The sequence below is a fragment of the Pseudophryne corroboree genome, chromosome 8 (genome assembly GCF_028390025.1).
Source record: "Pseudophryne corroboree isolate aPseCor3 chromosome 8, aPseCor3.hap2, whole genome shotgun sequence".
NCBI lineage: Eukaryota > Metazoa > Chordata > Amphibia > Anura > Myobatrachidae > Pseudophryne > Pseudophryne corroboree.
Genome location: NC_086451.1, coordinates 293,507,845 through 293,520,311, shown reverse-complemented (window position 1 = coordinate 293,520,311; position 12,467 = coordinate 293,507,845). Strand labels below are relative to the sequence as shown.

Here is a 12,467-nt window from a genome sequence, read left to right as displayed (position 1 = left end):
ATGCGGGCAGCAGCAGGCGGTGCGGGCATCGGTGGCCGGCCTTAGGTCATACAGGAAAGTCTGCAGCGGCTGAGGAGGCGGGCGGCGCGGCGGTGCTTCAGCGAGCAGGGAGAGGGAGACGGACGGCTGCAGCAGCGTCACTGATTGATGCACCAATTACAGTGCGCTGCTGCGGCTCCCGTGTCCCCCTCCCTCCTCCTCCTTCCCTCCTTCCCAGAGCTCTCTACGCTCTGCTCCGGAGCATCACTCGAGTATAAGCCGAGGGGGAACTTTTTCAGCACAAAAAATGTGCTGAAAAACTCGGCTTATACTCGAGTATATACGGTAAATGCATTTGCACCCCTAACGTCATAACATGGTTTATCCTGGGGTTAATTTGCACCCTTTAGCTGTATTGCTCCTACCCCTAAATTAGGCCCTTTATACTTAGTATTGCAGCAGGTTGACCTGCTAGGAGGACAGGGGTGCCAAGAGGGGTAACCTGGGCTCAACACTACTATAAAGTACACTTTGTATGTAGCATTCGGCAGCATGGCCCTTGCTGGTTATGTTGCCAGTCGGAGGTCCGATGGAGGATGTCGCTGACGACTGGCAGGAGCGTGCATTGTCAGCGACATAGTGCATACACACTAGACCAGAGGTTCCCAAACTGTGTGCCGTGGCTCCCTGGGGTGCCTCAGGACACTTGCAGGGGTGCCCTGGGTTGGTGATCCAGGACCAATTCAAATTATTCATGGTCAATATAATAGGCAAAACCAGTGCTGGTGGCTGCCAGTCATAAAATATGTGGACAAACAGAAGCAAATCTTGTCCCTCACCACACAACTGACGCTAAGGATGACATATAAACGCGATCTACTTAATGTAATATTTCTTTCTAATTTCTCAATAAGAAATTTGTGGCCTAGGGGTGCCGTGAAAAAAATTCTGATATTCTAGGGCGCCGTGATTCAAAAAAGTTTGGAAACCACTGCACTAGACGATATTGTGAACGATCTGCCGGAATTCTGCATATCGTCTAGTGTGTACCCAGCTTTAGTGCCAAAATGTATTACAGAGAGGGTTGTCAGAAAGGTGTTACGGTAACTCGCCCACTGATCTCTGTCCTGCCTAAATGCTAATGTAATGAATGGTAGCATGTGAGTATAGTGTGCATATGCCAAACTGCAATATTTCCTTCAGGACTGATGGCATATGTATAAATAATATGGCAGAAGGTGGCAGCAGGACTGGTAAGTGACATAGCGCAATCCTCATAAGATGGTATGTGTTAGTGGGCTAGAGATGGAAAGTTCATCTTTTTGTCCTTTAATATGTGCCTACGGTATAATGCTTCTTTTACTCTATAGCTGGCATGGTGGTGCTGCCAAAATAATTTTGCATTTCTGTAAGGCTTACCTTTTCCTTCATTTTGGGCAAGCAGGGAAATCCCCTTTTTTTCAGCGAAAATGGCAGAAATAGAAGTTATCACCATTTCATCCATTTATCCTTTTAACTCTGTCCCCGTAGACTCTATGGCAGGAACGGGGGACCTACGGCCCTCCAGCTCTTGTTGAACTACACATACCAGCATGCCTTGCTACAGTTTGCTATTTGGTCATGCTAAAACTGTTGCAGGGCATGCTGGGATGTGTAGATCAACAATAGCTAGAGGGCCAAAGGTTCGCCATCCCTGCTCTATAAGGATGGTGGGTGAACTCTTACTTTTGCCTCGCAATGGTGTTACCTATACCTTGGCCATTGCCAGTAATGGAAACCAGAAAAGCTGTTCTGGCATTGCTGGACCCCAAAAGAGTTAAACGACAATGTGCAAGTGCAGGTGTCTGACGTCCTCATGAGCATTTTGCTTAAGGGTAAGGATTAATGAATACTGGTTGTATCCAAACTAGTTTGGCTGTAAGACGCACCAACACAAAACATTATATACCATCAGTTGCAGTGAGTCTTAAATAGTTCTGCAGCTGTTCTGTTCAGGAAAGGCACAATACTGTCCCTCCTGCCATGTAGGCATAATCCACTGTACGCCATTTTGTCTAAAGATGAATTCTAACTCTCTTCTTTGCCAATAATTCAGTTTTTTTCTTTCAGTATATGTTTGAAATAAAGAAAGAGGAAGACGAAGTATTGGTTTCTCTACAGCAGCAAGACCAGTGGATTAACAAGTCTAGAAAAGGAGACCGTTTTATTATAGGCTTTGAGATTCTGAAGGTATGAACATACAAGTGTCACTGTCCGTGTCAGAGGTTATGACTGTGTCTGTAACTTGGAATAAGGTGTGGTTCACTCAATACTCTAGTCCGCAGTCTCTCAAACATTTACAGATGTGTCCTTCCTTATACATCTTTGCATGGTAAGCATCATGCAAATGCGGAAAATTCTGGCATGCAGTGGCCTTCTCGGGTGCATGCATACGCACGCACTGGCGGCAAAATACACACAACTGGTAAATGGACGCAGGCAGCGGGAAGAGGGCGCTCCTGCTGCCACCGACCTGGAGGGGAACTCAGCAGGTGTGTATGGTTTGGATAGCGAGTTGATAAGTTCCCGTTGTTATATGGTACAGTAGCGTTTGTGGCAGCGTTCACCAGTGCGTGCGTATGCATGCACCCACGATTAACCACAGTGTGTGGTGCGCGCTCCCACTATGTGTACATATCACGTAAACGCCACGCCGTGCTTTTCATTTGCATAAAGATGTGTGAGGACACATCTGTATAACTCAGGTTAACATTTATCCACATTTATCTATCTAATCTGTTTGTAAACCATCAGGGGCACCACAATATTTTTAGGATGGGAGTAGGGAGGCCAATCTCGGGATCGGGATCGGCGGGATCCAGGGATTTGGGCCCAAAAATGCCGGGATTTGAATCCCGGGATTGGAGCCTCCAATCCCGGGATTCACGGGATTACATTGCGCATGTGCGGGAGGGTGGGTGTAAGTAATACTACTTGCTAATATTAAGCGGGCGGCAGCCATGGACAAGCTGAACGCGGGCGGCACTTCAAATGTAGCGCCGGCCGCCAGCCAATCAGAGCTGGCGGACCGGCAGCCAATCAGGGAAGCTGCCGCAGCAGCGGCAGCCATTCAGGAGCGACTGCTGCGGCCGCTTCCCTGATTGGCTGCCGGTCCGCCAGCTCTGTTTGGCTGGCGGCCGGTGCTTCATTTGAAATGCCGCCGCGTTCAGTGTGTCCATGGTTGCCGCCCGCCTAATAGTAAGTAGTATTACTTACACCCACCCTCCCTCCCTCCGTGCAGTCAATGCTCCCTACAGCCTTCCTCCCTCCCGCGCCGCTACCAACCCTCCCTGCCGCGACCTACACCCTCCCTCCTGCACCGCTACCTACACCCTCCCTCCCGAGTCCCGCACCGCTACCTACACCCTCCCTTCCTCCCGCACCGCTACCTACACCCTCCCTACCTCCCGCACCGCTACCTACACCCTCCCTCCAGCGCTGCTCCCTACAACCTTCAGTGATCCCTACTGCAATCCCGGGATCCCGGGAAACCCGGGATTGACCGTTTTTCAATCCCGAATCCCGGGATTGAAAAAACAGCCCGGGATTGGCCTCCCTAGATGGGAGGGGTGGGGTAGAATTTAATTTTTGCGCCCCTAAATCACTGAATGTAGCAGTTAGACTTACACATCACACCACCTACCTGTACCTTGAAAAAAATACCTGCTGGCATTAAAACGTCAAACTTCAATGCTAGCTCTTTAATGCAGTAGTGACTTAAATACACTTACAGTATATTTGATTTTTTCACCAATCCGATGAGTGCCACCTGGTTCCTAATCTACATGGAAGGATACGTTTAGTTGCCTTAGGGTACCTTTGCTTCTACAAACACACAGAGGAGGCCACCACAGTAGCTGTATTTTATCGAGTGCCTATTCCATTTTGAATGAATACATATATATATATATATATATATATATATATATATATATACATACAGAAAATAAAAAATAAAAAAATAAATATATATATATATATATTGACCAGCACGAAAGGTGTACTGTTAGCATTACTACCTCACAGCACTGAGGTCATGGGTTCGATTCACACCATGGCCCTAACTGTTTGGAGTTTGTATATTCTCCCCATGCTTGTATGGGTTTCCTCCCACAATCCCACCCATGTTCAACAATAGTAAAACTTCCGCGCTTTCAGTGTTTCACAGGATCAATCACACTCCTTCGTGGTAAATACTTGTGTGCGTACCAGATAAACAGCGAAAAAAACTCATGTAATGGTTTCTTTCTCCCAGTCTCCTCCTCCTTATGCCTCTCTCCTCAACACCATCATGTTTGATGAATGAAGCTTGCACTTGGATTGAGATTGGGGAATAAATATGAATTAAGTGCACTTCTTTAAAGTGTGCTTTCATGCAATGAAAAAGGGCTTATGTGCTTATTACTCACAAAATTTCTATTTGCCACCTTGTGATTCATTAAAAAAAACACACCACTCTCACCTAAAAGTGGTAATCACCCATGTGATAATAAGAACAGTGGTGTACCTCACTTCCTCACTCCTCTGATAGGCAATGATGTCTCTATGGGATCTTTTTTATGGATTACCGAATAGAATGCATTAAAACAAAGATCTCCCAACTAGGGGAAAAAAAGAACTTGATAGTGTGATAACATTGACTTTCAACACATTTATTTAACACATTTATTTAACCCAATGCGTTTCATACCTTTAAGCATTCATGGGACTTGAGGAAGTCCCATGAATGCTTAAAGGGATGAAACGTGTTGGGTATTCACAGCTGCTCTACCATTGACGCTTAATATGCAGATAAGCATCTAATTTACTGTTTTATTGTACGAGTCCATTTTTTACATTTTTATTCTTGTTTGTGTGTGACGTGTTAAATAAAGGCAAAAAAGGGACATTTTGCTATTTTTAGGGCGAATGGGGATTCGCCCTATTCAATAGCAGAACTGTTTATTCACCTAGGCGAAAAATTCAGCAGGAGTGAAAAACATGTGGATCGGTGAGTACACATGTTTTATCACCTGCGCAAGCCTTTTCACTCACAAAAAAAAAAAGGCATTGGCAAAAATGCCTTAAAAACAGATGAAAGCCTGATTGATGTGGGTCCTATAACTTGTATGAGTTTAGAAAGTGTGTGAGGCGAGTGTAGGCAAGTTTCTCAAGTAGTTTGGAGAGGCATGGGAGCTGAGAGATGGGACAGTAGTTTGAGAGAGAGAGTTAGGGTCAGAATTTAGTTTTTTTCAGAATGGGAGCAATCACTGCATGCTTGAACAGTGAAGGAAAGAGACCAGTAGAGAGAGAGAGAGAGAGAGATTACAGATGTTAGTTAAGGTTGGGATGAGCACAGGAGACAGAGCTTTACTTATTGGTGAGGGTATAGCAGTGACGTGCGGTGGGGTGAGGCAGATGAGGCAGAGCCTTTCTGGTCATACTTACGTTTACTTTAAACCAGAGTTTTGACTGAATAAAATATATGAAAAATACTGATAATTTGTTTGAAATATCTTCTTTGCATTATTCTAATAATTTTTTTTAGCACAAACTCTGGAGTAAAAAGTCTATGGCAGGTGAGGCAGTGCCTCACCTGTGTATCCTTTCCACCCATCTCTAATCAAAACTCACCAGATTTCCAGGAGTTTATACTGCTGCACCTGTGTATAATGCCCAGATGTACCCTTTGGCTCATATATTGCTTGTAAATCTGTCTCTGGGGTAAGCCAGTGCCTCCTGAGCTATTTAGCTTACTGCACGTCCCTGGGGTATAGGATCAAGAGGAGAGGTAGTAGAGTAGCAGGATGAGAAGAGTGTTGATACTTCATCTTCATTTGTGGGATCAAATGAAGAGAAAGTGCCATAGGGTTCAGGTAGGGAATTGAGAAGGTCAGTGGTTGAGGAAGTGCATACCATTTTATCTTGGATCTTATCAATCTTGTCCTTGAAGTAGGAAGCCAGATCTTGCACCTTGATAGTGGCTGGTGGGTTGGGTGAAGGAGGGTTGAGAAGTGATTAGAATCTTGTTTGGGGTTAGAGGCTTGAGCCGAGATGAGAGTTTGGAAATATGTTTGTTTGGCAGTGTCCAGGGCATTATGATAAGAGTGGTAGACAGTCTTATATGTGAGAAAGTCACTTGGAATACGAGATTTACACCACTGGTATTCAACTTTACGTGACAGTTTTTGTATGTGTCTTGTTACTTTAGAGGGCCACAGTTGACATCTAGGCCTACATGGAGTGCGATGGGTAGCTGGAGCCACTTCATCAAGGGTAGAGTCTGGTTCAGGTGTGATACAGCCATCTCAGAAAAAGTGAATGCATAAATAGGTGAAAGCAGTTGTTGGAGTGAGGTGGAAAGTTCTTGCAGATTAATTACATTAATATTTATGCGGGTTTGAGGAGGATTGGAGGACTTCAGTGACACTGAGTTTGAAGTATTGGAGGAGAGCATGCAGGTGATAAGTTTGTGATCTGAGAGAGGGAAAGTGGTGAATTCAGAAAATGAGCATAGTCTGGTAAATACTAGATCAAGGCAGCGATCCTCCTGATGAGTAAAGGAGGTCCATTGTGAGAGGCCGAGAGAGGAGATTAGAGAGAGTAGTTAGGAAGCATCAGCACCAGATTTTGTACTATCAATAGCAGTACTGAAATCTCTTATGATAATTGTGGAGATGTCAGAGGATAGGAAGTGAGGGAGCCAGGCAGAAAAATCTTATAGAAATTGTTTGGGTTGCCCAGGTGGGTGATAGATAGCTGCAACATGCAGAGAGAAAGGAGTGTAAATTCTAATAGAATGTACTTCAAATTATGTAAATATGAGTGATGGAACCTGTTGTAGAACTGTGTATGTGAAAGATTGGGATAGTAATAATCCAACCCCACCACCTTTACTGTTACAAGGCCTGGGGGAGTGTGTGAAGTTGAGACCACCATGTGACAGTGCTGCAGGGGAAGCCGTGTCTGGTTGTGTGAGCCATGTTTCTGTAATAGTCAGCAGGTTGAAGTTGTTAGATATGAAGAGGTCATGAACGGATGTTAACCTGTTACAGAGCGTGCATTCCATAAGCCACATTTTAGTGATTTGGAGGGTGATGGGAGACATGTGATGTTTATGAGGTTAGCTATATTTCTATATTGCTATGAATCAGGTAAATGTGAGAGGGGCAAGTGTTTGGGGCCTGGATAAAGTGAAATGTCACCAGCTAATAGCAGTAAGATAGTTTAAGTAAGTATAGTTGTATGAGACCACCCTAGCTTTGCAACAGCACACGCTTGCAGATTAGACGTCTGTTGCCTAATATCATTGAGGCAATTATCCTGATGGGGCCGGCAGCAGGTAAGATCACATTTATCCATAGTATCCCAATGATTCCGTCAGATTTGCCATGAATGTAAACGCTTCCAATTTTCCGTTAGGATATGTTTTGGAATTACTATAAACAAAGCACAAGGTCAGTCCTTTAATGTCGTCAGTGTGGACTTGCGCAGTGAAGTCTTCTCACATGGTCAGTTATGCGTGGGTCTCTCCTGTATCGCTAATTCCACCCATCACATCATACTCATAACTGATGACAGTAATAAGACATGTAATGTCTCTATCTGTCTGTCTATCCAATTCTATTCTATTGCAATGTTATGGTTAGTCTTTTCTTGCCCTTTTAAAATGGGTTAGCATCATGAAGCAAAGTGTTCTCTTCTTAAAGCTTCTGGGTTTATTCAGCAAATATAGTCAATTTTAGGGTTTAAAATCTAAAATAAATTATACAGTGCCTGCAAAAAAACTCTTATATTTGATAGTCATAGTCAGAATGTCTCCTGAACTTACCCCCTTCTGCGAGATAGAACCCAAGCACAGCTAGGTGAAAGCTAATGGCTATTGGAGATGTCAGCCTGAGGGATTTGCATTGAGACTTCAGGCTACTTCTTTCATGAGGGAGTATGCATTGTTATTTTCACACAGTTGTAGCAACACTCAGCTTTGCCACATCCGCCCAAAGCAGACGTGACTAGTGTGCCTGGAACTATGATGTGCATGTGCTTATACCTAGTTGCATCTCAGCGTACTTAGGAGCACCGGTGGCTCTGCTACATCTGTATAGATGTCCCTGATGCTGCCTGTATTTCTGTTTCTTCAACTCTCCAGGGCAAGTATTGCATACTGCTGGCTGTCTTCAGCTCATCCCATTGGCTAGAACTGCAGGGTGTGGCTGTGACTGAGGGCCTAATTCAGACCTGATCACTTGCTAGGGTTTTTTTGCACTGCTGCAAGCAGATAGTCGCCGCCCATAGGGGAGTGTATTTTTGCTTTGCAAGTGTGCGAATGCATGTGCAGCCGAGCGGTACAAAAAAGTTTTGTGCAGTTTCTGAGTTGCCCAGGACTTACTCAGCCACTGCCATCACATCAGCCTGTCCGGGGCTGGAATTGACGTCAGACACCCGCCCTACAAACACTTGCACACGCCTGCGTTTTTCCAGACGCTCCCAGAAAATGGTCAGTTGACACCCACAAATGCCCTCTTCCTGTCAATCTCCTTGCTATCGGCTGTGCAAAAGGATTCTTCATACAATCCATCGCCCAGCAACGATCCGCTTTGTACCCATACGATGCGCCTGCCCATTGCAGTGCATACGCATGCGCAGTTCTGACCTGATCGTAGCGCAGCGAAAAATCCTAGCGTGCGATCAGGTCTGAATGACCCCCTGTGTGTTGGGGAGGAGGGGGCGATCGCTTTCATTGCCGCCCCTGGATCCACCCCACACTGAAAAGTGCATGGCAGGGGGTGGGGCCTATGGAACTTTTGCAATGGGGCCCCCATAGGTCTACCTACGCCCCTGGTTGTGGATAATGTTGTGCTGTTCTTTTTGGTGGATTTTTAGGAGTGTGTGTGTTTTCATCATGAGATTATGTGATGAGTAAGTATGGGAAATAACATAAGTTTGGAGACTGTAGATGTGTGTTATGCCGGTACTCTCTCGAAGTAACACTAGTGGACGGGGCCAGATTTCAGACTGTCATTAATTCCAATGTGATCACATCATTTTTTATTACTCTTCAGATTTATAAATACAGTATACACAAGCATTCGCCTGTGTGGATGTCTTCTGAAAAATAAAAATAAAAAAAAACATAGTTCATAAATAGTCCTTAGTAGTATATTTCTTCCCCAAAATGTATAGTTACAGTATATATGAAAATATAGTTATTTTGGACTTGAGGAGCCTGCACACTGCACATGCCGAGTTTCTGGTCTTTCCTTTATTGCTCCTCTCCCTGATGTCACATCACACGATAATACATACCTCAGATTTCTACGTCAGTAAGCTATTCAATAGTGAAAACGCCATCCGAATTCATCCAGTAGTTTTTGTGTGATGCGGGAACGAACAGACAAACAAATGTGTGTCCCCCCCCCCCCCCCCCACACTTGTGAGTGCAGCAATCAAATCTATTCCCCTTGTGTGTTTCTCCAGCCATCAAATCTCTCCACACCTTGTGTCTCCAGCCATCAGGTCCAGGGCCGCCATCAGAAAATGTGGGGCAGCAGGGGCAAACGCAGGATTTCTAGGGGTGGGTTTCCATGTGTGTTTTGCTATGTTGTTGCTGCATATAACAGCATTTACTAGCAGCACTGCGATGCGTATGCATCATGGTATGCCGTGCTCAGTCGATGTTAATGGATAGTGGGAACACGCGTCCCACGTTATGAATGATGCGATGTGGCAACAACATAGCAGGACACATCTATATACAGTATTTACACAAACGGGATCCCAGGGGTCGATATACCGATGCCGGGATCCCGATGGAGGACACCTTCACGGCGTCTATGTACTGACGCAAAACGGGATGCCGGCGTCAAAATACAGACAGCCTGCATCCCAAACGTCTGCACAGCGGAATGCACTTGTGAAGGGGGGGGGGGGGGGGGGGAGGATAGATTCAGGCTGCAGAAGGGGGTTAGACTTACGGTACACTCCCGGGAAGGTTAGGGACTGGAGAGGGAGGGTTAGGCACATACAGGGGGAGGTTAGGGTTAGGCACCTAGCGGGGAGGGTTAAGTTTAGGCAGCGGGAAAGGGAGGGTTTGGGTTAGGCATCACTTGGGATGGTTAGGGTAGGGAAAACATGAGGGTTAGGGGGCTAAATGAGGGGCTGTCGGGATTATAAGAGACAGGATGCCGCTGTCGGTATACTGACTGCCGGCATCCCATCCATCAGTATCTCATACTGATCCCAGATAGATATATATATATATATATATATGTATATATAATGGAAACCAGTCCATAGATAGATAGATAGATAGACAGACAGACAGACAGACAGATAGATAGATAGATAGATAGATGTAGAATACAGATAGAAAGATAAATGTAGAAGCACTAGAGAGAGAAAGAAAGAGACACTGTAGATAGATAGAGACAGAAGAAAACTGAGTGATAAAGACTGTAGATAGATCACACACAAAGCCAAACTTACTCTTCCTCTGTAGGATCCCAGCTCCTGTGTGTGTGATCTCTGGAGTCCCCTGTGTCAGGTCAGGTCTCTCCCCCACGTTTCCTGCTCCTGCCTCTGAGCTGCATGCCTCAAGTCAGCTCACTGCTCAGTGCTCAGGGACGACTTCTTGCTGTGTGGACAGCACAAATGAAGATGGGGGCCTCTAGAGGCTCCTGGCAGTACTGCACTCGGCAGTGGCACTGATACTGTAGCTCCTCTCTGTCAGCGTCCGGCCGGCTCATCATAACAGCCGTCCAGGTCAGAGATGCAGACAGAGTGTCTGACGGCCAGCACTGATATGGGGGGATTTCTGGGTACTCAGAAACCCCCCCTGCGTGCGCTACTGGGCCGGGACTGACAAAATAGACAGGGCCCCTCGCTCCCCCCAAAAAATTCTACTGCTCTGCTCCACCTTTATGGGATGTTATACAGTGTGACGTTACATATAGGTGGAGTCTTGTGGACCTACAGGAATGGATCACAGAGAGCTAATGCAGAGATAAGGCTTGTTTTAAGAAGTCCTTCCTACACACCAGCCTGCTGTTGATTCACAGACTAGTGCAGCTCTACAGGTATTTGTGGTAGGAGCTAGGGGTGGGCCCCCACCTCTGTATGGGCCAGGCGCAGTCAACACCCCCTCTCCCCCACCCCGATGGTTGCCCAGATCAGGTCTCTTCCCCTTGTGTGCTCCCACAATCAAATCTCTCCTCCATGTGTCTCCGGGAATCAAATCTTTCCGCCTGGTTTGTCTCCAGCAATCAGATCCCCAACCTGTCTCTTGTTTCAAGCTCTCCTAATTTAGTTACTTTTACTGTCTTCCATCTGCTCTCCTCTGCCTCGATTTCTCTGCTGTGAATGATGCTGACATGACTTTAGGTCACGCCAGCGTCACACTGATGGAAGCTGCAGGAGCTGTATGATCAGCGCTGGTCTGTCCAGGCTTTTTGCTGCTACTGCTTTGCTGCCTGTCATATAATATGACAGGCAACGGCATAGCAGTGCCGGGAAGCCTATACATCCCATGACAGCCACTGTCAGACGGAACTTCTGAGCTTAGATGTCGAACCTACCCAGATGCCCCTAGGCTTTTCCAGATGCCCCTAGGCATTTGCCTATACTGTACATGCCTAGGGCTGGCTCTGAGCAGAAGCAAGTAACACCCAAAATACAGTAATACACTGACTTTGAAAGAAAAATAAAATAAAACTCCATTTTGCAAACCTCATTGTACTGATTTGTATTTACACAAAAGTGTACCTTTGCATAATGATGCTAATTCAGATGTGGTTGGAGGAGCTATTGCTGTTGCTACCATAGAAGCAGCAGCAATACTGTAGCTCTCATTTTAATTTTTTTGAATTATTATTATTATTATTATCTTTTATTTATGTGGTATCGCAAGGGTTTCACAACACCTAACAAAGTACATAAACAATGAGCAAGACAAGAAAACAATGACTTACAGTACATGACAATGTAGGACAAGTACATGGTATATAAACATTGCTGCATCAGGAGACAGGACACTGAAATAATTATATGGGGGGGCAGACATCGAGGGCTAGGTGTTGTAGGGAATATGGAGTTGAAAATAGACTAAAAGAGGGAAAGCGCATAAGGGGAGAGGGCCCTAATCATCAGAGCTTACATTCTGAAGGGGAGGAGCAGACAGACAGGGGTGACAGAGATAGGGTAGAAATGAGCATTTAACAGTGGGTTAGGATGAGAGATGAGAGATGGCTGGATTTGATGAAGAAGCGGGTCTTGTGAGCCCATTTAAAGTTTTGTGGAGAGTCTGAAGAGGAGAGGTAGAGAATTCCAGAGGAAGGGAGCAACACGGCCCAAAATCATGGCGGCAGGAATGGGAGGAAGTAATCAGTTTCTCAGGAGCACATCAAAATAGTGTTAAAATATTGACTAAATACTCTAAAAAAAAAAAAACAGAAATGTGTTGTAATGTTAGAAAA

The 12,467-nt window shown here is 45.5% G+C and overlaps 1 protein-coding gene and 1 long non-coding RNA gene across 3 annotated transcripts in view; one reads left to right on the top strand and one right to left on the bottom strand.

Annotated features, from left to right (window-relative positions):
* LOC134948992 (uncharacterized) overlaps positions 1-10,596 on the bottom strand; it is a 186,322-nt gene extending 175,726 nt beyond the window's left edge. Inside the window, exon 1 of the long non-coding RNA XR_010183078.1 lies at positions 10,483-10,596. This is a non-coding gene — a long non-coding RNA (uncharacterized LOC134948992). The remainder of the gene's footprint in view (positions 1-10,482) is intronic.
* The window catches only part of CAPN6 (calpain 6), a 247,925-nt gene that overhangs the window by 214,393 nt on the left and 21,065 nt on the right, over positions 1-12,467 (top strand). For both annotated transcript variants that reach the window (XM_063937310.1, XM_063937309.1), the window contains one exon: positions 2,089-2,208. In XM_063937310.1, the coding sequence (XP_063793380.1) occupies positions 2,089-2,208 (120 nt within the window). The remainder of the gene's footprint in view (positions 1-2,088; positions 2,209-12,467) is intronic.